This window comes from Ammospiza nelsoni, chromosome 13 (assembly GCF_027579445.1).
Source record: "Ammospiza nelsoni isolate bAmmNel1 chromosome 13, bAmmNel1.pri, whole genome shotgun sequence".
Lineage (NCBI taxonomy): Eukaryota > Metazoa > Chordata > Aves > Passeriformes > Passerellidae > Ammospiza > Ammospiza nelsoni.
Window position 1 is genome coordinate 15,229,693 of NC_080645.1, and position 22,360 is coordinate 15,252,052.

At 44.6% G+C, this 22,360-nt stretch overlaps 1 protein-coding gene across 6 annotated transcripts in view; it reads right to left on the bottom strand.

Moving 5' to 3' along the window:
* The window catches only part of CTCF (CCCTC-binding factor), a 34,492-nt gene extending 12,867 nt beyond the window's left edge, over nucleotides 1-21,625 (bottom strand). The window contains exons 1-3 of one of the 6 annotated variants that reach the window (XM_059481235.1): nucleotides 13,551-13,663; nucleotides 9,933-10,027; nucleotides 69-861 (exon numbers count right to left, since the gene is read on the bottom strand). In XM_059481235.1, coding sequence (XP_059337218.1) covers nucleotides 69-861; nucleotides 9,933-9,986 — 847 coding nt within the window. In that variant the 5' untranslated portion in view covers nucleotides 9,987-10,027; nucleotides 13,551-13,663. Of the gene's footprint in view, nucleotides 1-68; nucleotides 862-9,907; nucleotides 10,028-13,550; nucleotides 13,664-20,600; nucleotides 20,620-21,609 lie in introns of those variants that run through there. The other 5 variants (XM_059481241.1, XM_059481236.1, XM_059481239.1 and 2 more) reach the window with 5 other exon arrangements.
* Between the last annotated feature and the right edge of the window lie 735 nt (nucleotides 21,626-22,360).

The window sequence follows — 22,360 nt, forward strand, 5'->3', positions numbered from 1 at the left end:
CTTCAGTCACACTGCAATCACCACAACAAAAGCATTTTTAAAAATCCATTTGCAGATGGGGAACTTACCTTTCTTTTTAATTTTTGTTGGTTTTGGTGGCTTCATATTGCCCACCACCTTTTCTGCATTAACCTCGGACAACAAACCCTCCTGCTGCTCCTCTTCAAAGTCATATACAGAGACATCCACATCTTTGCCTTCCTCAGTGTAGCGAAGCTTACTCTTTTTGTTTTTCTTTGTTTTTTTGGCTGGTGGCTGATAGTCTGGATCTTTTTGCCAATTAGGATCTTCCTGTGGCTGAAGTTCACCTTGTTCCAGTGTCTCCACCTCACCGTTTGCACCCACTTTCACAACCTGGAAGCCTTCTGGTAAAGGGAGGGTGTGACAGATCATGGGCTCCCCCTCCTGCAGGCCTCCTTTGGAAACCTCATTTTCATAAGCTCCCTGCAGTTCTTCCACAGACGTGGTGGCAACAGGTACAGTCACTGGTACAGGTACTTGGACCAGCTGAAGCTCACCAAGGTTTATAGGCTGCTCTTCCATATTAACAACCTGAAGTGTTATGATCTGTGTGTCATCCACAGTAGCCTCAGTTTCTTGAGACACTGCACCTTCCATTACTTCGGTCTTCATTTGAAGAAGAGTTGGATCCAGCTGATCCATCATCACCATCTGCACCCCACTGCTGACATCCTGCACCACTTCACTGCCATCTGCTTGGTTTGGTGGTATGTGACAAGCATCATCCTCTTGCCCACCTTCACGGCGTCTTTGATAGGTTTTCCTCTCTTTTCCCTTAATGAAAGTTTCTGATTCCTCCACAATAGCGTCGACTGCCTCACCTTCCATTTCACCTTCCTGCTGTAAAAACAAGAGAACGAATGCTGCACACCATCCAATGTATTTAACAACTGCACAAACCCCACAGAAGGACAAGTTGCCCAACTGGAAACACCCAACTGATCCCAATCATATTCAGAAAACAGGAGGTGAGAGCTGTAGTTCTCCACAAGCCCATCACACTGCAAACCAAGGCAATCACAGAACGCTGCCTACAGTGAGACAACTGTATCAGCTTCTTGGAGAGGAAGGAAAGCAAGGAAGAGAGATTAAGTGATACAGATGTCCCTGTTTCTCAAAGACCACAAATCCCACCAGCAAGATGCACAGCAGTATTATTCCTTACTGAGCTTGTTTAATCATTTCACATAACTTAGCAATATCAGAGGCAGACTCTGCTATAAATTTTAAAGGTACAAAAATTACCACACTGTTAAAAAGCCAACCTTAAAGAAAGTGTTACATTTGAGAACTGCAGAACTTTTCCAGGAAAAGGCACTAAGAATTAAGCACAAGAACATAAGCTGCATTTATTTAATATCAAACTACTATTACTTCAAGTCTAAACTGCTCTGAACAACATAAGGACATAAAGGAGTTAGGCAAATATGTCTCTTGTCACCAGCCTGGAGTTCAACTCCTGCTCCCACCTCTGGCACTGCTGGGCCCTGAGTGGATCTCAAGATGCACTGTGCATCCCTCCTTGGCTGAATGAGCCATAGCAGGAGACACAGGTAAAATCTTATTTCAGTGTAAATGACATGGACTCTGAGCTGGTTGGACTCTTAAGGATCTCAGGACACCTGTATTAAATCTATCCATACTGTCACAAACAAACAACACCACAGAAGCTCAGCATTTTGGTGGGCCTGAGCTGTAACTGACAGTAGCTGCACACAAGCATGACACTGAGATTTTGTGCCTCCTCAGATCACCCACTGCTCTTCACTGCAGTTGGGGAAAAATATTAAACTCCTGTATTCTCATTTTGCAGGAAGGTTGTTTCAAGAGTAATAAGAGCTAAAATGAATTATCATTTTGCAGCTTTTTCCCAAATGAAAGGAATAAGATTATAGTAAAGGAGCATTTTGTAAGTCCGTCTCTATTCCAGGTGGTTTACTTTGTAAAAATAAAGAGGTCCCCAACCACACCAAACACCTTCCCTGCATCAGGATACCATTTCTTATACCCCTCATTAAGCATTAAAAAGGTACCAAGGTCAATTTTGGATACGAAGAAAGTGACAAAAAAAACAGCTTCCTTACTAAGCCTGTGAAAAATTCCTGAATCCAGTTCCAGATTTGCTAAGAGACTTCTGTATTTTCCCATTAGACTGACTGGCCTCTCAGACCAGCTAAGTGAATTAATATAAATATTTAATCTCCATTGCTAACTCAACACTTTAAAATCCCCATACTACTTTCAAATATCTATGTTTAATCTTGGGTACTCAATTTTGATTTGACACAAGACATAAACATGAAGCACAGCTATCAAGTCTCCATCAGCTTTAAAAATTACAAGATAAATAATTGCAATTCTTTTTAGAGAGTTCTTGCTGTTACTCTACTGTCTTTTCTAGTATCATCCACTTCTGCTGTAAAAACAATACAGCTCATCTTGTTCTTCAGCCTGCCCAGACAAGGGACATAAATTAGCGGGGTGCCTTGACACCGGTGATGTCGTGGGCAGCCACAGTCTCCAGAGGGCACCAGATCCCCAGGAATAGCGACATATGGCTTCGTGCACACTCCCCGCAGGGATCCCGCCTCTCCTCTCCTTCACCACCCGTCAGCTTTTCAAGTCGGAGCAAATCCATATGGACAAACAGCTGAAGTACACCAGATGATGTAAGTACTTAACACCAGACAGCAGGCAATCAGAACAGAGCCGGTCTTTGGCCTACAGCAACTGCAAAAGTGTTTTACAATTATCTTAGGTATTTGCAGAGAGAAGAGAAGGCTGTCCAGGTGACCAAAAGTGTCTGAACAAAAAAAGGACGTAGCTAAATAACACATAAAAATGTGGTCAATGGGCAAGGAAGTAACAATAAAATATGTAAGATGGAGGGGAAAAATGGCAAAAGTCCATCTACAAAGCTAATGCAACTTTGGTGCTGAGCAGAGGTTTGCAACCTTGAAACAAGCACAGGCAGCTCTGAGCAGAGGTGGGGCCCTCACAAGGACCTTCACATCCACTGTCAATATCAGTTGGTAACAACATTGCTAAGTCACCTGAAAGCGAGACAACAGGCCAAAATTTGCCAGTGTCCTCTATAATTCTATAGTGGAGTAGGAAGGCACCACTTCTGACTTGTAAAGCAGAAAATCCTATGCCCACCAAGGAACAGGACACTGGCACACACGGAGACTCTGGCTCACATTGTCAGGAAGTTTGCCAGCCTAGGAACGCAGGTGTACAGGGACACCAAGGAAATGCCTGCAGCAAGACTCAGGTTAAAGACACTCACAGTGGGGATGTACCTGTGAGAAAGCAATGGATGGATTCCTACAGCCGTCCGGTAAAGAACCTCAGACCCCGCCACTGCCCCTGTCCCTCTGTCACCTCTCACCCCGTTTCCTGTCGCGCGGCTATCAGGGCTCACACGGCGGGGCACGGCTGCCCCCGAGCGGCGACACGCGGCACTGCACCGGGCTGGGGCCGCCGCCTCTATCCCTGACTGCCACTGCACCCCAACACTGCCATCCGTGTCACCACCACCCCTGCCTGCCACTGCACCCCAACGCTGCCATCCGTGTCACCGCCACCCCTGCCTGCCACTGCACCCCAACGCTGCCATCCGTGTCACCGCCATCCCTGCCTGCCACTGCACCCCAACGCTGCCATCCGTGTCACCGCCATCCCTGCCTGCCACTGCACCCCAACGCTGCCATCCGTGTCACCGCCATCCCTGCCTGCCACTGCACCCCGAGTCTGCCACCTCCGCGTCACTGCCATCCCTGCCTGCCACTGCACCCCGAGTCTGCCACCTCCATCCTGCCTGCCCCTGCACGCCATCACTGCCATCCGTGTCACCTCCATCCTGCCTGCCACTGCACCCCGAGCCTGCCACCTCCATGTCACCTCTCTATCCCTGCCTGCCCCTTTCCACTGTCCCAGTACACGCTGCATCCTGACACTGCCACTCCCACTGTCCCTGCCTGCTGCTGCATCCTGACCCAGATTCCCTGGCTCCAACACTCAGCACATGGATCAGCACTCACTCCTGCCTATTACTAAGTATCCACTATACTCCTTTCCATCAAAATTAGTGCATCTGAAAATGTCTTGTTCTAAACCAAACTCTTGCCACAGGGGAAATGTCACAATATACTGAATGTCACAATAACAACATAAAAAACTACAGAAATATACAGGAGCCAGCTCACTTGATGTTTTGGATAGCTCAAAAATCTCAGGAAACAGCTGAGATTTCCTCACAAGTGTGGATTTACAAATTTCAAAATTCTTCAGCTGCGGGGTGGGGACCCTACAGGATGTACCCTAAACTTGAGAGGAAAATGTATGGGTGCTTTCCTATTAAATAAGCTCTCTGTAAAGACTCCATTTCTGCTGCAGCAAGTTTTGCACTGGCTGTCCATGCCACTTCTCACTCACTCTGTCTTGAATAATTTGCTATTTCTTTTACTTAATTTTTTCTTCTTTACTCTATTTCTCCTTTTTCATAAATTGGGTCTCACTGGTAAGTTTTGTATTTATTGGAGGACATGTGCCATTTCCTACAATTAAGACCATTATAGCAGAACAGTAGGAATAAAAACTGCAGAGTTTCTCTCAACTTTTTATTTCTGGCTTTTGTCTCCAGTTCTCTTCCTACCAGTTACTGCTACCTTACACCAACAGCTCGGTTCCACAATGACTGAATCTAAAAAGGAAAACAAAGCAGCAAGTTAAAAGATGCAGTAAATCAAGACTGAAAAAAGCAAAAGAGAAAATATTCCACAATAAGGAGAACGACCAAAAAAGAAATCAAAGATCTGAAAGCACAATTCCCACTAATAGCTCAAGCCAGCCCTTCCACATGGGCTCACCCAGCAGGCTCTACTGACAGACACTGTGACACCAAACAGCTCAGTGCACTGTCACAATCCAATTAGCCAGGTAAGGAGCTGTGACATCCAAACAACAGACCTAAGCTTGCTCAGACAGCTCATGGACAGCCCATTTAAAAAGCTGGAACAAGCAGAAATACAAAGTGCTGTGCCTTTCATGCAACTGACACGTCATTCCAATGAAAGGAACCAAAAGGTTGCTTGAGAGAAAGTAATTTAGTGCCAGCTGTCCTGCTGACTACAGCACAGGAGAGCCTCAGCCCAGATATGCTCACTTTCTTCCCAATATCCAATCTAGCCATGCCCTGTGTCAGTGGGAAGCCATTCCCCCTTGTCCTGTCACTCCATGCCCTTGCCCAAAGTCCGTCTCCAGCTCTCTGGAAGCCCCTTTAGGTTCTGAAGGGAATTGGAGAAGCACTAAAAACAACTTGCTGTCATTGTCAATGCAGAAAGTACAAACCCAGAGACAGGGATAGCTAGTGCCAGTGCCTATTTTTTACTGGTGTTATTTATAATAAAGCTACTATCAAAGAAGCATTTGTCTGCCTCTCAGGCACGTTAAAATTAAGGAACCCTGAACTGCATCAAGTTTCATGCACCAAATTACACAAAAATATGTATTTTCACCAAAAAAGGCACAGTCTCAATAAAAACTGCTGGGAGACTAACGCAATTGAGAAGTGTCACACGTTAAATGTTACACATTTAATGCTGTAATACGCACTTAACTTGAGAAAAAAAATTTAAAACTCCAATAGACACACTGAAGCCAAATCCTGTCAGTCAATTTTTGATAGTCATAAAATAATGAAAAGTATCAGCAGCTACATAGTGCAAACAACCTTATCACCTTGCAGCACATTCAGGCCTTGAATTCAAGTAAATCTACATACAGATCCCACTCAAAAACTGACATGGCTTTGACACTTGTAGATTAGCCACTTATTAAAAATTGCATGGGAGTGGAAATAAAGCCTAATGTTAAAAACATGGGAGACTTATGTTCCTCCTGCATTCTCCAAGAATCCCTTTGAAAGCTGAATTAAGGAATAAACAACCTTAACCAGGAGTCTGCAGTTATGCACTGTATATGCCACTTTAAGCAAGAGAAAGACTGAAAAAAAAACCAAACATATCCAACAGGGTTTATAGAGAAGAGACTTTTTTCTCCCCTGCTTGCAGTTCACAGATGTCTATGTAAGTATTTTAGGGCATGAGCAGATGCAGATTAACTGCAGGAGTGCTTGGCCATTCTCCTTCCCACCATGACACAGCCATATCTTCTCCCTGAAAAGTCTCCCAGCTAAGCACAGCCCAAGATAAGGCACTTTAACAGGTAGGCAGCCTTTCCATTTCCTCCAGCAGAGCCACCCTGATAAGAGATGAACATGGCATGAGTGTAACTTACTCTAAAGCAGACAGACACACATCCAAACAGGCCAGCTGTGCCTTTCACATGCAAAACACCAAAGAGTTACTACCAACAGGAGAAACTAAAACATTGGGTAAATTTCTTTCACTAACTAATTTTCTCACAGTAAAAGCTTAAGGCTTTCATTTGGCTACTGCAATCATTTCCATATTCACTGGTTATGACTGCTACACCCATCTCCAGCTGTTTTCTCATTTCCTCCTTGCCACTTACAACACTGGTACTGAAAGCAAACAAGAAGAGTAAAATGGACAACATTTACTGCAGCTTTAAATGAAAAAAGGGGTATTCTCATTAACCCACTATTAAGCAATTATTCTGAGAAATATTTCAGCATCTTGGAGGGCATAAGGAAAAGCAAGAACCTAGAAGTAAAAAAGCAAACTTCACCACAGGTTAATAAACATATTTGCTGCTCCTCTGCATGAAAAGGGGCCTATCAAGATTATGCCCCAAGAAATACATAAACCAGCTGTGGGAATGAGAGCTGCAACTGGAAAATGCAGAGTTGTAGAAGGATGGTTTCTTTGAGTGTTGACCCTGTGAGGGGATCAGAGAAGACAGTGCTGCTGGTGATTACCTAACCAAGGTGTCTGTGCTGGGAGGTTGGTCTAAATAGGACAAGAGGAGCACATTGTTCTAGGGAGTGATTCACAGTTTTTAAGTGGATCCCTACACTAAACTGACATCCAGAGGAATTCACTTTTTCCTTACTAACAAGACAGGAGACCAGATTTTTAACCTGTGTAATAGTTTCATGGTCTCTGTAAGACAGATAAACACAGCACTCTCTGTCCAAAGAGCTGCTCTCAGCTTTTTTCTTCACACTGACAGAATAATTCACCATAATGAACTCGACTGAGAACTAATTTGGCCCAGATGTTATCAGAGGTGATCTTTACCTTTAACCCCTACAAACTCCCAAGGGCACAGCCAAGGCAGTCCCTGGCTACAGGACATTCCTCACCCACAGCCAGCTTGGTGCACTGTTAGAATCAAAATGCATCTTGTGCCATTTCTTTACTTTCCCCCTTTTCTTTTTTCTCTGCTCCTCCCATAACCTACAGGAGAAATCTTCCTGGTTGCTACTCCTGCCCAGGGATCCCAGCAGAGCTCTTTCCAATTTCATTGTGTTCCATGAGATGATGCAAAGCAATGAGAAGCTTCATTCAGCACTGACCCCTATTTTTCAGTCAGCAAGTAGCACACACCTGTGATCTCCTGCAATTACTCAGAATAAAGCTGACCTTTCACTTTGGATCAGAAACTCAGGGAGTTCATGCAAGACATGGAAACAGAGTATATACCCAGGGCCCCCTGCCAGGCAGAAGGAAACTCAACTCCACATCTTTCCTCAGCTGTTTGCTGAACAAGCTCCCTCTTAATCCTTGCACCTGACAGTGGCAGAAAGCCCCAGATCATGGCTCTTCCAGAACTAATACTGCTAATTCTGCTGTAATAAGCTGCAGCCTACAATGGAGAGAAAAGCAGATACAATAATGTCAATTGCTTGAAACTTGCATCGTGTAACAAAAGATAAAATCACTGCAGTTACTGACAACAAATCCCACATATATTCAAGTCATTGGTATATCCTGTAACCTGACAAGGAAAGCCTTGATGAAGAAAGCAGATTGATGATTTATTTCTGGAATAGTTTTTTTCCTTACTTTTATTTTAGATTTGGAGAATTAAAGGTCTAGTGAGAAGGTAACAGGGACAAAATTGGTTAATGTTCTTAAAATTTGTTCCATTCTTAATTTCTCCTTCAGTTTCTATCTACCATTCTTTCAAATCTCAGTTTTATTTTTTCACTATGTCTTTCAATAACTGCTAGTGCATCTCACTAGATGACAAGAGGTCTTTATTTATTCAGAGAATTCTCTACTGAAAGCTGGGAAATGCAAGTGAAATATACTCTTATCAATATTTTTTTTTAAGTTTCCCTTTTTAATTTAGTAAGGAAGTCATCATGTTTTGCTAACCTAACAATCCATTTCAGAAGGACAAACACACAATCCAATCAGGTGTAGAATACAGGAAGACTTACACTTCAAAAGAAGCAATCACAAAGGAATTTCTTTTTGGCTCATCTTAGATCATAAAACTAATCAGTCCCTCCCTTTTACAAGTCTTCATAATGCAAAAGTGATGAAGGAGCTCATGAAAGACCATTAGAATACCTGAAGGTATTAAATTGAAAATCAACAATTATTTCAGATTAAACAGCCTGTAAAATCCATTGGCACAAAAAGTGAAGCCTTATACTGTAGGCAGATATTGGAAAATATTCCTAGTTTTATCATCAAGTATTTGTGGTCATTTCTCCCATCACACATTAATTTAGGCTTTCATTTAATTTACTGGCAAACTGCTAACAGCAGAAGATATTTCTTCAGAATAAGTCTGAGCAGAACAGGATTCTTTGGCCATCTGATGTAGGGTTGCATGATTCCAAAATGGCAACACCAGCCACTCCCACACCTGAAAAAAAGACCTGTGTAACAAGTTTCATGGCATTCTAGAGACTTCATAATAAGTATCTGGATTTTGTTTTCCTCCAAGGCTTCACCTAGATGAACAGGTATCCAAGAATAAACTTTTGGGGAACAGCTATTTCTTTTATCTCTGCATATGTACTCACTAAGTAGTGATACTCTACCAGGACAAGGGAATTCAGACTTCACATTGGAGGAGCAGGAAGTGCTTATCCCTGGGATGGTAACTTGGGTCCTACACCATGAACAACAGCTGCCCATGCACTATTAGTCACCTCACAAATCACACCCTGATGCACATAAGGAGAACTAAAGTCAGTGCTAGTTAACCTAATGTCAGGCTGTACCAAACACAGAGGTGCAGTTTACTGTTGTTGCAGCAGGAACAGGAAATTCCAGGAGAGTTTTGAAAGCACCTATGGCAGAAGGGTGGTGGACAAAAACTCCCAGAGCCTAAATTAAGACATCCTTGCTTTTGAGTCACAGAAAAGTTAGTCTGAATTAGTAAGTGCTGGAGCAGACATAAACAGAATCAAACCCAGGTGACTCCTTTAAAGTGACCCTCATGATGAAATTTTAAGAAGCTTCATTGTTTTACACACACCCCTAATTCATTTGGACTTGTATTCCAAATATGCTCATACACCAAGCCCTAAAAGTGCTACAATCAACCTTCAAAGCAGATGAAGCAAAAAAACCCCAAAATCCCACAAAGGCACTCAACCTTGGAAGAAAAAAACCCCTTTCTCCCAGGAAGCAGTAAGGTCTCATTTCCAAACATACCCACTGTGCAAAGAAACCATATCTGCCTTTAAACTGCCCATTCATTGCCTCCATCAGCCCAACAATTCCTCATGTTAGCTCAAGCACCCTGAGAACTGCAGCTACTGTCAGGAAACCAATCCAGGCCAGAACTCACCCAGCCAAGATTTCAATCCAGACTAGGTCTCTGGTGTGCCCCAACACTAAGGGCAGCCAAAAGAGAAGCAGGGCAAAAGGGTTTCTACTAGCACAATGTTAAGCTTTATGTTCAGGAAACTACTGCCTCAGCATGGAACACATACCACACTTTAAACCCCCTCAATTTACATTTATGTTCTTGGCGCTTCTGCACTTCTGCCTGGACTGATTTGTTCTCTTCATGCTGGCTATTCTTCATGCAGCTCCTGAGGTCACAACTCACTCTGGAACAGAACAGATGAACTAGTGAAACTACATAAAAGAGAAAGGTAAGGGGGGTTGGGGAGGGGAGAGGGAGGGGGGGAAATAAAAGCAGTGTTCAATATTTAATGCTTGTTTAACACAGGTGTAGTCCCACACCCCTAACAGAACTGATAACTGCTTGAGGACCCCTCCACTTACCAAAAGAGCCATAAGCAAAACCAAAGGAGTATTTTAATCAGCTTTAATACTTTCACTAGGATGACTGAACTCATTTTACAAGCTCCTCTACCTACTTGTTCTCAAACTCTTTAGCATTCACAGTTCTGACAACCTAAAGCTCTGGATGCCTCACATCAGATTACAAGAGCAATGTGACATTTTAGAGCCAGCTCTGCCTACTTCAGATGGCCTCTCTGTCCTGTGCTATGGAACAGCACATCACACACAAGGAGTTTTTACTGCTGAGAGGTGTAAATGAGAGCAAATATCACTCCTTACACTGTCAATGCAGCTGTGGATCTACTGCTTATATCAAATAACAAAATCAGCTCTAACACAGTCCTAACCTTGCCACCCTGAGGAAGACAAGGCTCTCTGCTCACTGAAGCAAGCTTCATTACCCTTATCAATTAAGGGCTTAAAATACCCACATTTACAGAAATACAGAATTTACAAGACAGCACATTACTCTTTTCTGTAATCCTTGTCAGTGTGCAGTGTGCACACATGCTAAAAACCCTGGGAATGGCAAGGCAGTCCAGAGGAGTGATTCTCAAGAGAGGCATGTATTCTTGCTGCACTCAGCAATGAAGGCCAAGCAGTGTTGGATTTCACACTAGTTGGATTTCACACCCTTTGAATTTAAGTGCTTCCCCTCCAGGTTCTTCTGCCATTTATTTAGTACAAGGCACTCAAGTCTGGGTCCTGCATTTATTACTTGGCAAGTCTATTTTTAATTGTTAACCAGCTTCAAAGAGCATTACTGATAAGAGGTTTGTTGGAGCTGTGGATGCTCAGTGATAGTGACCTTTTAAAAAAATTTGGAAATTATCTCTTTTTATTTAACACTCACTCTGCAAAAATCACAAATGCTACATACAGGCCCTGACCAGGAAAGAGGATGCTCAGAGGATACATGGGGTGTGCTCCACTGCTAAAGGCATATTGAGACTCCTGATGATGCAAGCTGCATCCTTGCCAGGTTCTGTGCTGTGCAACACTGGAAAAGATTTCCTGAACTTTACAAACTTTTCAAGTAATGCAGAAAAGCCTCAGGAGAGAAGATCTCCCTTCAAAAGACATTTGATACAAAATTAACACCTCCCACCTGGAATATTATCACCTTAGAAGTTTTGTCACACACACAAGAGGACAACAGAACACACTGAATTGAATGGAAGCATCTGTTTATCCACTTTGGGTTTCCTGAAATTTTGAATCAAGAAAAATCAGTTTTCTTCCATTTTTCAAAACTAATCTTCTGCTTGGAAAATGATTTAACTGTAAAGAAAGCTGTTTTAAATCAAGATTGTACCCAAACTCTTGAGGGGAAAGAGAAAACAAACCAGTAATTGCAGCTCTTTTCTACAGTGAAGACAACACAAATAGAGAACATTTCACAGGGATCTCTGCAGATTAGCACTGGTGGCGAGTTAGTGCAAGGCACAGCCATTGCCCCTCTCTGTTTACAAGGTAATGATTCTCATTCAGGAAATAAGTTACTGGAGTTTTTAAAGAGATGTTTTGATGCTGCTTGGACACCACTCAAGAAGTATCAACCCACTAATGTAAAATCCAAGGAGCTCCAAAAATGCAAGGCCCTCTTGTTCTGATCCACTCTAAGAGAACATCCCAAAGGGAGAGTAAGTCATTTCTGCTCTCCCTTACTGCAGAGATGACACTGAACTTCTGTTAAATACCTGGTGTATCTTTCTGGCATAAAATACCTTGCATGAATTTACATTCCATCAGACCTTTGACATTTGGGCAATGTTTGAAGAGCTTGAAGGAAAACAGGCGTAAACTGAAAAGCTGAAGTGCTTCACATGTCCACTGCTGAGCTTAGAACACATGGAAAGAACACACCAGCAGGCTACCAGAACAATGAGGTGGCTGGAATACAAGATCTACACAGAAGAATGACAGAGTTAGCTGTGAAAAGACCATGGGGAGATCCTACTGCTGCCTCCAAAGGGAAGCAGAGAGTCAAAGGACAAGTGCAACAGACCAGCTGCAACAATGAGTGGTCAAACACTGGAGTAGGTTGCTCAGAGATGCTGTGGAAACTAAAATATTTCCTAAATACAACCCTAATTGACCTCATCTAGCATCAGTGCTGGCCCTGCACTGAGTCAGGGATTGAATCAGGGTACCACAAGAAGTCCTTGCCAACCAAAATTATTTTACCATTCTCTGGCACTACATAAAATAAAGGCTATACTTAAACTTCAAACACAAAACATTGAGACATTTTTCCATCTATGCAGTTATAACTATGATGCTCCTAGGACTGACATTTACTGGTTCAGCACTCATTTCCACACAAGATGTAGAGGCCCTGGAACACTTCTGCAAGCTCTCATACACTGATCAGTTCTTCAGCAAATGAACAGATGTACTGTAACTCTCAGCAATCTACTGGGGACCAGCACTCTCAGAGTGGTAGATATCCAAATCCACCCAGTATTGAAGAGGACAGCATTAGAAAAAGCACAAATACTGTGGTTTATTGTTTAGGAGACAGAGAATCACATGTGCTATGAAGTACAAAGATCCACAGCAGACACGAGTCCTATAGGGACTTCAGTAATAAAAGGATGAAGCAGTATTGACAAGAGACTTTACTACTTTTTTATAATTTGCAGGAGAAAACCCAGGTCCACAGTGAATAAATCTAAACTAATAAAAAAGGAAAAATCTGTCTTTGAAGTATTGAGGGCTACTGTATCCTCTTTTCCCCACGGTGTTAACAAGAAATTGTATCTTGTCAGATAGGCAACAGGAAAGGTGCCAAAAGGCAGATGAAAACTCTCCCTTGGCTGCCTCAGGACAGCCTGTTTGCAGAGGCAGCACATCACAGTGACCAACAACTGCACTGGAACCAGCACTTCTAACCAGGAAGAGCCAGACTGGAACACAGCAGGACAAACATTCAATGCCATCTCTCTCCTTTGAGAGATGGAGAAATCATCCCTAAGGATTTGTCTGCACAAGCCACTCAAAGCAGATGTGTCCGAAACCATTACAGATGTCACATCAGGCAAGTGAGACATCAAAATATTTCATAGCTGGCTCCACCATACTGTCATGGAGGCTCACAAATTCTTCTTCATGTAGGTCAAAATGTTGGTAGGACAAGGAGAGGATGCAGCTGCTTTGACAGGACACACACTACAGGAGCAAAGCATAAAGTAGTCTGGGACCATGTAATGCTCCAGGTAGCTCAGAGCAGGCAGGAGTCAACAGCAGTCACTCTTTGGCAGGAAGGAGAGAAGAGTATTAATAAACATGGAGGTAGGCAGGGATCAAGTAATCAATGAGTACCTTTTGAGTATTCAGTATTGCCACAGGAAGCGAAAAATCTCTCTTCAAAGATCAGAAGTGACAGTAAGTTATATACTCAGCAGGAATGCTGGATAACACTAACTTCTTCCATCCTCCAAAAAGAAAAGAAAAGAAGAAAGGTTTTAATAATCTGATAAGCTTTGACTGAAACTACTAGCCTTCAAAAATGTCATTTTTTTCCAACCTGTAATCTGGAAACTCCTGAAGTGCCTTTAAGGTGTTTTCTTGCAGTATATACTGAGAAAGTAAAACTGAAGTTCAAACTGCACTTCCACTGCAAACAGTTTAGGACACAGGCGAAAGCTACTGGTTACAATGTTATACTGTTAACTTATGTCATGGAATTATACAATCAAAACCAGGGGGCATTTTTAATTCAGTAGCATTTCCTGCTTTCATTTTAAATCTCTGGATGTTAGAAGTGGTTTCAAGGGAAGAGCTTTGCAAATCAAACACAAGGAGACAGAAAAACTATACAAGAAGCTGAAGTAATTGGCCAAAAAAAAAAATCACTACTGGTTCTACTGTAGTGAAAGGCTCTTCCAGGAGCCAGTCCAGAGAAACCATGTTTCTTTCAACATTAAACAATGGGAGAATTCAATTGCCTGGACAACAATTTTAAACATACAGGGAAGTTTACAGTTCCATTTCAAAAGAGTAAAAAATGTTTACAAATAGTCAAATGCTGCTATTACTACTTGTACTCTTGGCTTCCCTCACAGAAAGCCTCTACTTACCCCAAAATATTTGGGGCATGGTTCCATGAAGACTCAAATCAAACTTGAGGCAACATTTTTTCCACATCCACTTACATGCTATTGCTCTCATGAAGGAAATTCTGCTGACCAGTTCATCACTGGGGATGCAACTGCCAGCACACATGTGGCAGGAGATGGGGTACAACAATCCTGATGCAAGCCAACCTAATTTTCCAGAGAAGCCTTGACTTTCACCTCTCTAAATGCTTTGGTGTTTATTCCCAAAATAGCAAGAACTGTAAATTTCCTTGTATAGCTTTTATCAATAGGTTGGAAAAAAATTTTAAAAATTCCTTTATCCAACATGAGGATAAAAAAAAGTCCTACAAGGACAGATCACTGTCCATTTAGTGCAGCAGTCTGTCTCCAAAAACTCCAGCAGGAAACAGTGTGTAGGGAGAGCAATCAGTCATGTCTGTGGTTTACCACCCTTATCCCAACATCCAGTCAGAGGATTAGGGATCATTGCCTCTGGACTTGTGGATCCCCTTCTGAACCTACAGTGTCTCCACAGTCTCTTACCAAAACAGGTTTCCCATCAATTGTGGTGGATTTACCTCATTTTTTACTCCTACAAGCTATAGGCTCACCACAAAACTCCCTGCATTTACTCAAGAAGTTGGCCCTGTGTGAAGCACAGCAGCCAGACTGGGCACAGACTGAGTTCTGTGAAGAACTCAGGGGGCAGCAGCAGAGTGACCCCATTCACCTTCTAATGAACAGCCAGGAAAAACCAGAACTGCCAAACTCAAGCATCATGTGCTTCTGTTGAAATTACCACACAGAGGAGCACATGGATTACATGCAAGTTTGCTCTGTAGCTCTGAGTTCTCAAGATTACATCTCCTTTTCACCTTTTTAATGTAAGATGGAAAAAAAAGCCTTAGCTTCCAGCAATCTCCACCTAGAGATGCTTATGCCACCATCAAGCTGTTCACTGTAACATCTCTGAGAGCTCAGAAAGTGTCAAACACTTGTGTCAAATCTCCACATGAGGCATTAACATAGCTTAAAATTATTGAGTTGTTTACTCCTTCTTCCACAGCTTTATGCTTCCTAGTTTAACTCCTGATTAAGTCAGTATTTTACTCAGCATCCAGTTGAAAACTAGGATCACTGCAGATAATATAATTCCACACAACAAACAACAAATGCAATATATAAAATGAGTCAATAAATAATTTTATGTAACACAAAACTTTATGGAGCTATGCTTTCTTTAGTGGATTCAATAAAATCACCTTGCCTCACCCTCTGTGCATTTTCCATGCTTAGAAGCAGGAAGGAAGAACCCCTTTGCTGATACAAAGACTGTCTGGGCAGCAGTGCTTGTGCCAAGGTCCTTGGGCTGCTTGGTAGGCAGTGAGCTGGACATGAGCCAGCAGCTTGTCCTGGCAGCAGAGAAGTAACATTTATCTTTCCAACAGCTCCCCAGTGCCACAGCCTCAGATCAGGATGTATTAGCCACAAGTCTGGACTGAGTATTCAGGACACTATTTGACACATCTCCAATATATATCAATATCTGCTTATTTTCCCCCATTCAGAACATTTACTGGTTTGATCATATTCTTGATTGAAAAGGAAAAGTCCTAAACCTCTCTCTGCTCAAAAAGAGGAAAGGTGGATCCAGAGAAAGAGAAGAGGAGGTGCTATCCAACCCTTTTCTTTAGCACCCTGGTTTATCACCAAGTCTGACCTCTTATGAATGACAGTTCTATAAATATACATGAAACAAGAAAAGGTCAGCACCTTGCTGAAGTAATTTTCAGGTTTTTTTTTCCCCACAATCTGGACTCAAAGACGTTAAGAAATAAAGAAATACATGACTGTTCTTGATATCAATCCATTAGTTAACCACTCTCCCTGTGAGGAACTTAAGCCTTTTAATTTGAACTTATTGGGTTACAAATTCATATTGTGCTTGTCAGCAAGATCAGAACAAGATCACTAATCACTAACATCCAGTATTATTTTGTAAGGGACATATCTGAGGACTCTCATTAAGTCATCTCAGTTTTGATGAGAAGCTGCTCATGTTTAGCATTTTACTGCATGGCAATACAGCTTAGTTTTCCATCAAATTTGAGATGAATTTTACACAGTAATTTTTTTGAGGGTTTTGAGTGCTGAGGCCAAAACCATATGTAGGATTTTGGGAATGACTTCATCCCATCCCACAAGATGGGCAAGAACACACCCATGCTTATTCCACTAATGCATTTAAGAACCACATTAGGTTCTTTGTCACAACATCACCTTGGAAACTTGTGTTTATGCTGTTTATTCACTATGACTCCAAAACACACTTCAATCACTGCTTTCTAGGATACCATGTGCCTTGATTTCAATTCAGCTGGAATACCTGGTTCCCAGGTGCACAGCTTTACATGTAGCAGCCTTAGTACACACACTGGACTGGATTTACTCCACCTGACAATCACAATGGCTGCCTCAGTGCCCAGTGATTTTCCATGAACCAGAAGTTTATAATGAATAGTTTTTAAATACATTTTTCACCAACAAAATCATTAATGAAAATAAATTGTGACAAGCAATTACTAGTTTTTGCTGAATATCCATGGAAACTATTCACTCTTGTACACCCCCAGATTAATCCTGAACTAAATGGCATTTACTGATACTCAGTGCTAATATTAATATATAGTAAGGTCATCATGATCAAGTCCTTTAAAAAAGTCAAGAAATATATTTAACAAGCTCTTGTTTTCTTAAAGCCTTTGTTACTGGGATTAACACTTTAACTAAATTATGAACTAAGAATAAATGGGAGAGCTGGTGATAACATGAACTACATGTGTGTTAACACCATGCAGAGCTAGCCAAACACCCAAGGTGTTCTGGGCACCTGCCACCCTCCCTGCACAGCCATGTTCATCCACTCCACCTCCTTTCAGAACTGACACATCAGCACTTCCCTGACCTCCTGGAATTTCACTACTGTTTCAAAGTGCATTGACTATAAAACATCCCTTCCAATACTGCAGTTAAAAATATTCCAGTGGTAAAAAATATACCTATATGCCAAGGTAAATGTCTCTCTCACCTCCCAATGTACTCTGGTGGGGAGCAGTTTTAAAGGGGTTTTGTGTTAAGTGTTGCCTTGTGTTTGTTTTTTTAATATAACATACTTTACCTGTGGATGTTTGAGACATATACAGGCTTCTAATGATGATGCATTATTAATACAGACAATTCACATGCCAAACAATCTGGGATTTGCCTTCTGTTTTGCCAGAATTTGACAAATTCAACGATGTCAACAGAATTTTTTTACAGTATGGGAAAAAAATATGCAAAACAAGATTTTCAGTATAAGATGAACTTAACCTTGTCTTTACATTAGAGTAAAGCTTTCCAGTGAAACCTGTGAAGCTTTAGACATTTCATGAGTTTGCAGCTATATCAGAACAAATAAGATGCTGCTGCTGACTGATATAATATGTATCTGGGCAGGATACTTGCACTACAGGAGAAAAAAATACCCTGTAGTTCAGCTTGCTGCACTGCTACCATTACACAAGCCCTTGCTGGTGTCACTGGTCAGAATATTAACTGATCACTGCCCTTGTTTTTTAAAAAAAATTTCAAACATTCCTGGCCACACCTCTTAATATGAGCCCCACACAGCACACTGAAATCCTCAGGTAGCTGACAGTAAACGGTGGGAGTGCTTGAACTGAGGGGGGATCTCTAAAAACAAACCTTTAGAGAAAAAATGCAGCTCTATCTGTGACTCAAAACTTCACCTGCAGGGATAGTTAGAGAATAATGCTTCGGGAGTCCATTCTATCAGAGATGTCCCCTAAGCCACTGCACGTTAACTGCGCCATTCTGGAGAGCTGGCTCTGCACTACTTCTCTTTTCACCTGTTAAAAACCACATTGGAAGGAAATTAAGATTTTATAGCTTCCAAATTTTTTATCATACTGAGGAAAACTTCACTTTAGCTTTAATTTACATTAGATACCCAAACTGAGTTGTTCTGTGTACAGTTACTTAAATGTTAACATGATCTGAAATATAAAACTCCCTACTCACCTTCTGTTTATTCTGCTCTTCTTTTTGAGGTTATTTTGTTAATAAGAGAAAAACAGATCACTCAGCTGCACAGCAACTCTTTAGTTTTCATATTAAATATATCTGCAATAAGCATACCTCAATTCCTAAAGACTGATGAATTATTGGAGAGATCTGGGAGAAGCAGAACAGGGTGTTGTAAATGAAATTCAAATATCCTTCAGCACAATAAAAAGCAGTATTTTTAGCTATAATCAGGACAGATTCTTTCTAAGTTTCAGTCAGTAAAAAACCTGAAAGAAGTGCCACGTATGATCTGAGCCATTGTTACCAACACTAAATATAAACAACAAAAGGGAATTTCCTGGATCTGTGTGTGTGTCTCTAAGACCATGTAGGTTACAGAGTAGCAGAGCTCGATACTGTATTGACATTTCAAGCTTTAGTATAACAAGGAGTGAACTGGGCATCTGAACTAAAGCCAAATGGATGAACAGGGGTTTACAGTTAAGCAAATAAATCAGTACAGTTCAGTAAGTTATCACACACAAAACAAGCAGTCATAGCTTTGGTTGTTCTCAGCTTTTGTCAGTGTGTGTCCTCGTGTGCAGGTAAAGCAGTAGCTGCTCTTTATTACACACATTTCTAGGGCACCTACAAGCACATTTGGGATCCTAAAGCTTATTACTCCATCGAGCATTCCCTCTCTGATAAAGAGGTAAGAGAAGCTGAAGTTGGCAGGATGGGGAATTAGGGAGTTTTTATGCAAATATAATCAATAACATAGCTGAAAGAGCTCATGTACAAAAACCTGCTCAGACAGAGCAGGGAGAGCTATCCAGAGGTGAGTGGAACCTGTTTAAGTACGAGGGATAAGTGCAAGGAATAGGCTGGCTTTGCTCCAAGAACAGACAGGCCTAATAATATTCAATATCCAACTTCCAAAAATCTGGAAAAGCAGGAGTTCTCAGACATGAAGTCCTAAGGGGAGGAAAAGAAATTAAATTCTGGAGTAGGCTGTGCACAGAAATTCCTTAGCAAGTTAGCAATCCCATACAATTAGATTTTTCAGGTAAATGTTGAACATAGTCAAGAATAACACGGGTCAGCTTGTGGCATTTCAGACACAGCCCTGGGAGCGCAGCAGGCGGGTATGAACCTGCAGCCCCAAGAGCTGGTGAGGATGCACACAAATTAGCTACGGATCACAGTCAAGATCCAGCCTGCTCACATGAAAACAGCTCTTGAAATAGCTCCTTCCCTCAGAAACTCTGCAGGCACGAGTCACCAGCAAACTTAACGCTCTAGTGACAGTTCTCCAAGCTCTGTCTGAAATGGACGACCCTTGCTGTATCATTTCAGTTGCAGGGCCACTGGAGGCTACAGGAACTTGAGTTTTGCATCTTTTGCTCAGATATTACTCCTCAAAAATATCCCACTAAGTTTCTTGAGCCTTTCTGTGCGTCCTAATAACCATTCATGCACGGCAGATGACCTTAAAACTGAGCTGGCCCTACACATCCAGAAGAAAAACAAAATGGAAGTAAAAATCCATCAACCTAGGAAAAAAAAAGGCAGCAAGCATTGCTTTGCCCTTAAACTACAATTACTCCTTTTTTTCAGTTCTGCTGATGTCTTCTACACTGAAGGAAAGTGTTAGAGGGATCGTTTAAGTAAGAACAGCTTGAATACAGCACGGAATTATTTCCAATACTCAAGGGGCTCCTACAAATTCAACAGGCTCGGCAGAAGATTTAATAAACTGGAGAATTTGAGACGATATTTACACACTTCCTGCACAGAAACAAAAACACGTACACTGGAAGTGGCAAACAGTGTTTTAACGACACCTCTGGAGTTTATTACTAGGATTCAGTAACTGGCCAGAGATGAGGAACAGCCATGCTTGTATTTAAGGGGAGAAATGCTCGGCAAAAAAATAGGAAATCACAAACAGGAAAGCGAGCTCATTTTCACCCACAGGCAAGTCCTAAGGATTACACTGAACGGAGAAGGATCCATACAACACGACAAAACCCTTCTACCGAATTCATTTCACAAGGTTAACACAAGGCCAAATCCGATACCATATAAACATAAATTCTAAAGAAATCTAAAGCTGATATAGAGAACAAACAGCAAAGCGTTTGGATACAGAGCATGTGCGGTTTCCTCCTCTGCATCACAAAAAGAATCGGGTTTTGTGCTTCCCCCCCCAAGCAGCACAGACCCATGGAAGGGAGGGAATAACGCCGTCCTTTGCCATGAGATTTCGGGCTCCATCCCCAGGCAAGGGCCCGGCTGCGGAGGCCCGGGAGGCTCCCGGGGAGGCGCCCCACGAGTCGGGCAGCCGGGCCAGGTCCCAGCAAGTGACACAGCTGCTCGGCAGCTCGGTGGCAGCCCAGGCGCTCCCGCTCGGAGCCCCAAGCCCCGTGGGGACCCCGGGCCCGAAGTGGGGTGGCGGGGACGGGACGGGGGGGGGAAAGGCGGACACAGAACGGCGGGGCCGCCGCGCTCCGGGAGCGGCGCGGGGGGTGCGGGGGGGCTGCCGGCCGGTCACCGCGGCGAGAGCGGGCGCCCCCCAGCCGTGCCCGCCCCGGTGCTGCTGCATGGCGCTGCTCAGCCTGCCTTGCAGAGGGAGCTCGAGTCCCGCTCTGCGCCTCGCAGCGCCTCTCACTCCGCCGCACACGCCAGCGCAGCGAGGCGGCGGCCGGCGGGAGCGGGACACGCAGCCGTCCCCGCGGGCAGCGCCCGGCCGGACAGCGCGGCAGGACACGGGCGGCGGGCGGAGGGCGCCGGGCGAGCCCCGCGGAGGTGCGAGAAAGGGGGGGAGCGGTGGCGGGGCGGGAGGGGAGCGGGCCCGGCGGGGCGGGGGAGGGGGGGGGAAGGAAGGGACGTGCGGGACGGGAAGGGAAGGGAGGGGGCGGTAATGGGGCGGTTAATCAGCGCCGGTGGCGCGGTGGAGGAGACAAAGGAAAGAAAATGGAGTCGGGGCCGGCGGGTGGCGGCGGCCGGGGAGGGAAGGAGGGCGGGCGGCCCGGGCGGTGCCGCAGCCCAGCGCCGCGCTGTGGGGAATGGCGGCGGTGGCGGCGGCGGCGGCGCGGGGACGGTAGAGGGAGACAAAGCCCCCCTTGCTGCCCCGGCGGCGGCCGCTGCGGGGCCCCAGCCGCGCCGGAGCCCCATCGTGACACCTAGAGGCCGGAGAACGCGACTGCAAACCCCCCGCCGCCGCCGCTTACCTGCGCCCCGCGCCCCGCCGAGCTCCCTCCGGCCGCCGGGCCCCGCCGCCGCCCCGCGCCGCCCGCGGGCCCCGCGGAGGAGCCGCCGCGCCCCGCACGCCCCGCCGCGGCCGCCGCCGCTTTAAGCGCCCCGGCACCAGCCCCGCGGTTTAATCGCTCCACAGTCGCTTTCGGACACAAAATGGCGGCGGGCGGGGCACAGTGCGCACGCGCCACCCAGCGCGGCTCTGCCGCGGCCGCCGGCCCGGGCGGGGGGGAAAGGGGGGGCGGGGGGGGCCGGCGCGCGCGGGGAAGCGGCCGCGCGGGGCAGGCTGGGAGGGGCGGGCGGGGCGGGGCGGGGCGAGGCGAGAGCTGGTAGGGAGCGAGGGCGCGAGTCGCGCGCCAACTTCAAACGCGCGGGGCCCGCGGCGTCACCCGGCGCGCGCCTGTGCGTGCGTGCGTCACCGCATCACGTGCCGCCGAGGGGCGGGCGGAGGGGGGGCCGGAGGCAGCGCCCCTCCCTCCCCTCCGGGCAGCGCGCGGGGCGGCGTGAGGGGAGCGCTGGGCAGCTCCTGTGTTAGTGATGCCCCGGGATCCCCGCAGCGGCCGGCAGTCCCAGCTCTGCACGCCGCTGCTCAACCGGAACTGACCCTTCACCTCAGCCAAAACTGACCCCCTCACCTCATCCAAAAGTGACCCCTTTCACCTCAGCCAAAACTGACCCTTTACCTCAGCCAAAACTTCCAAAGCAGGAGTCTGTGCCTCAGCTCGG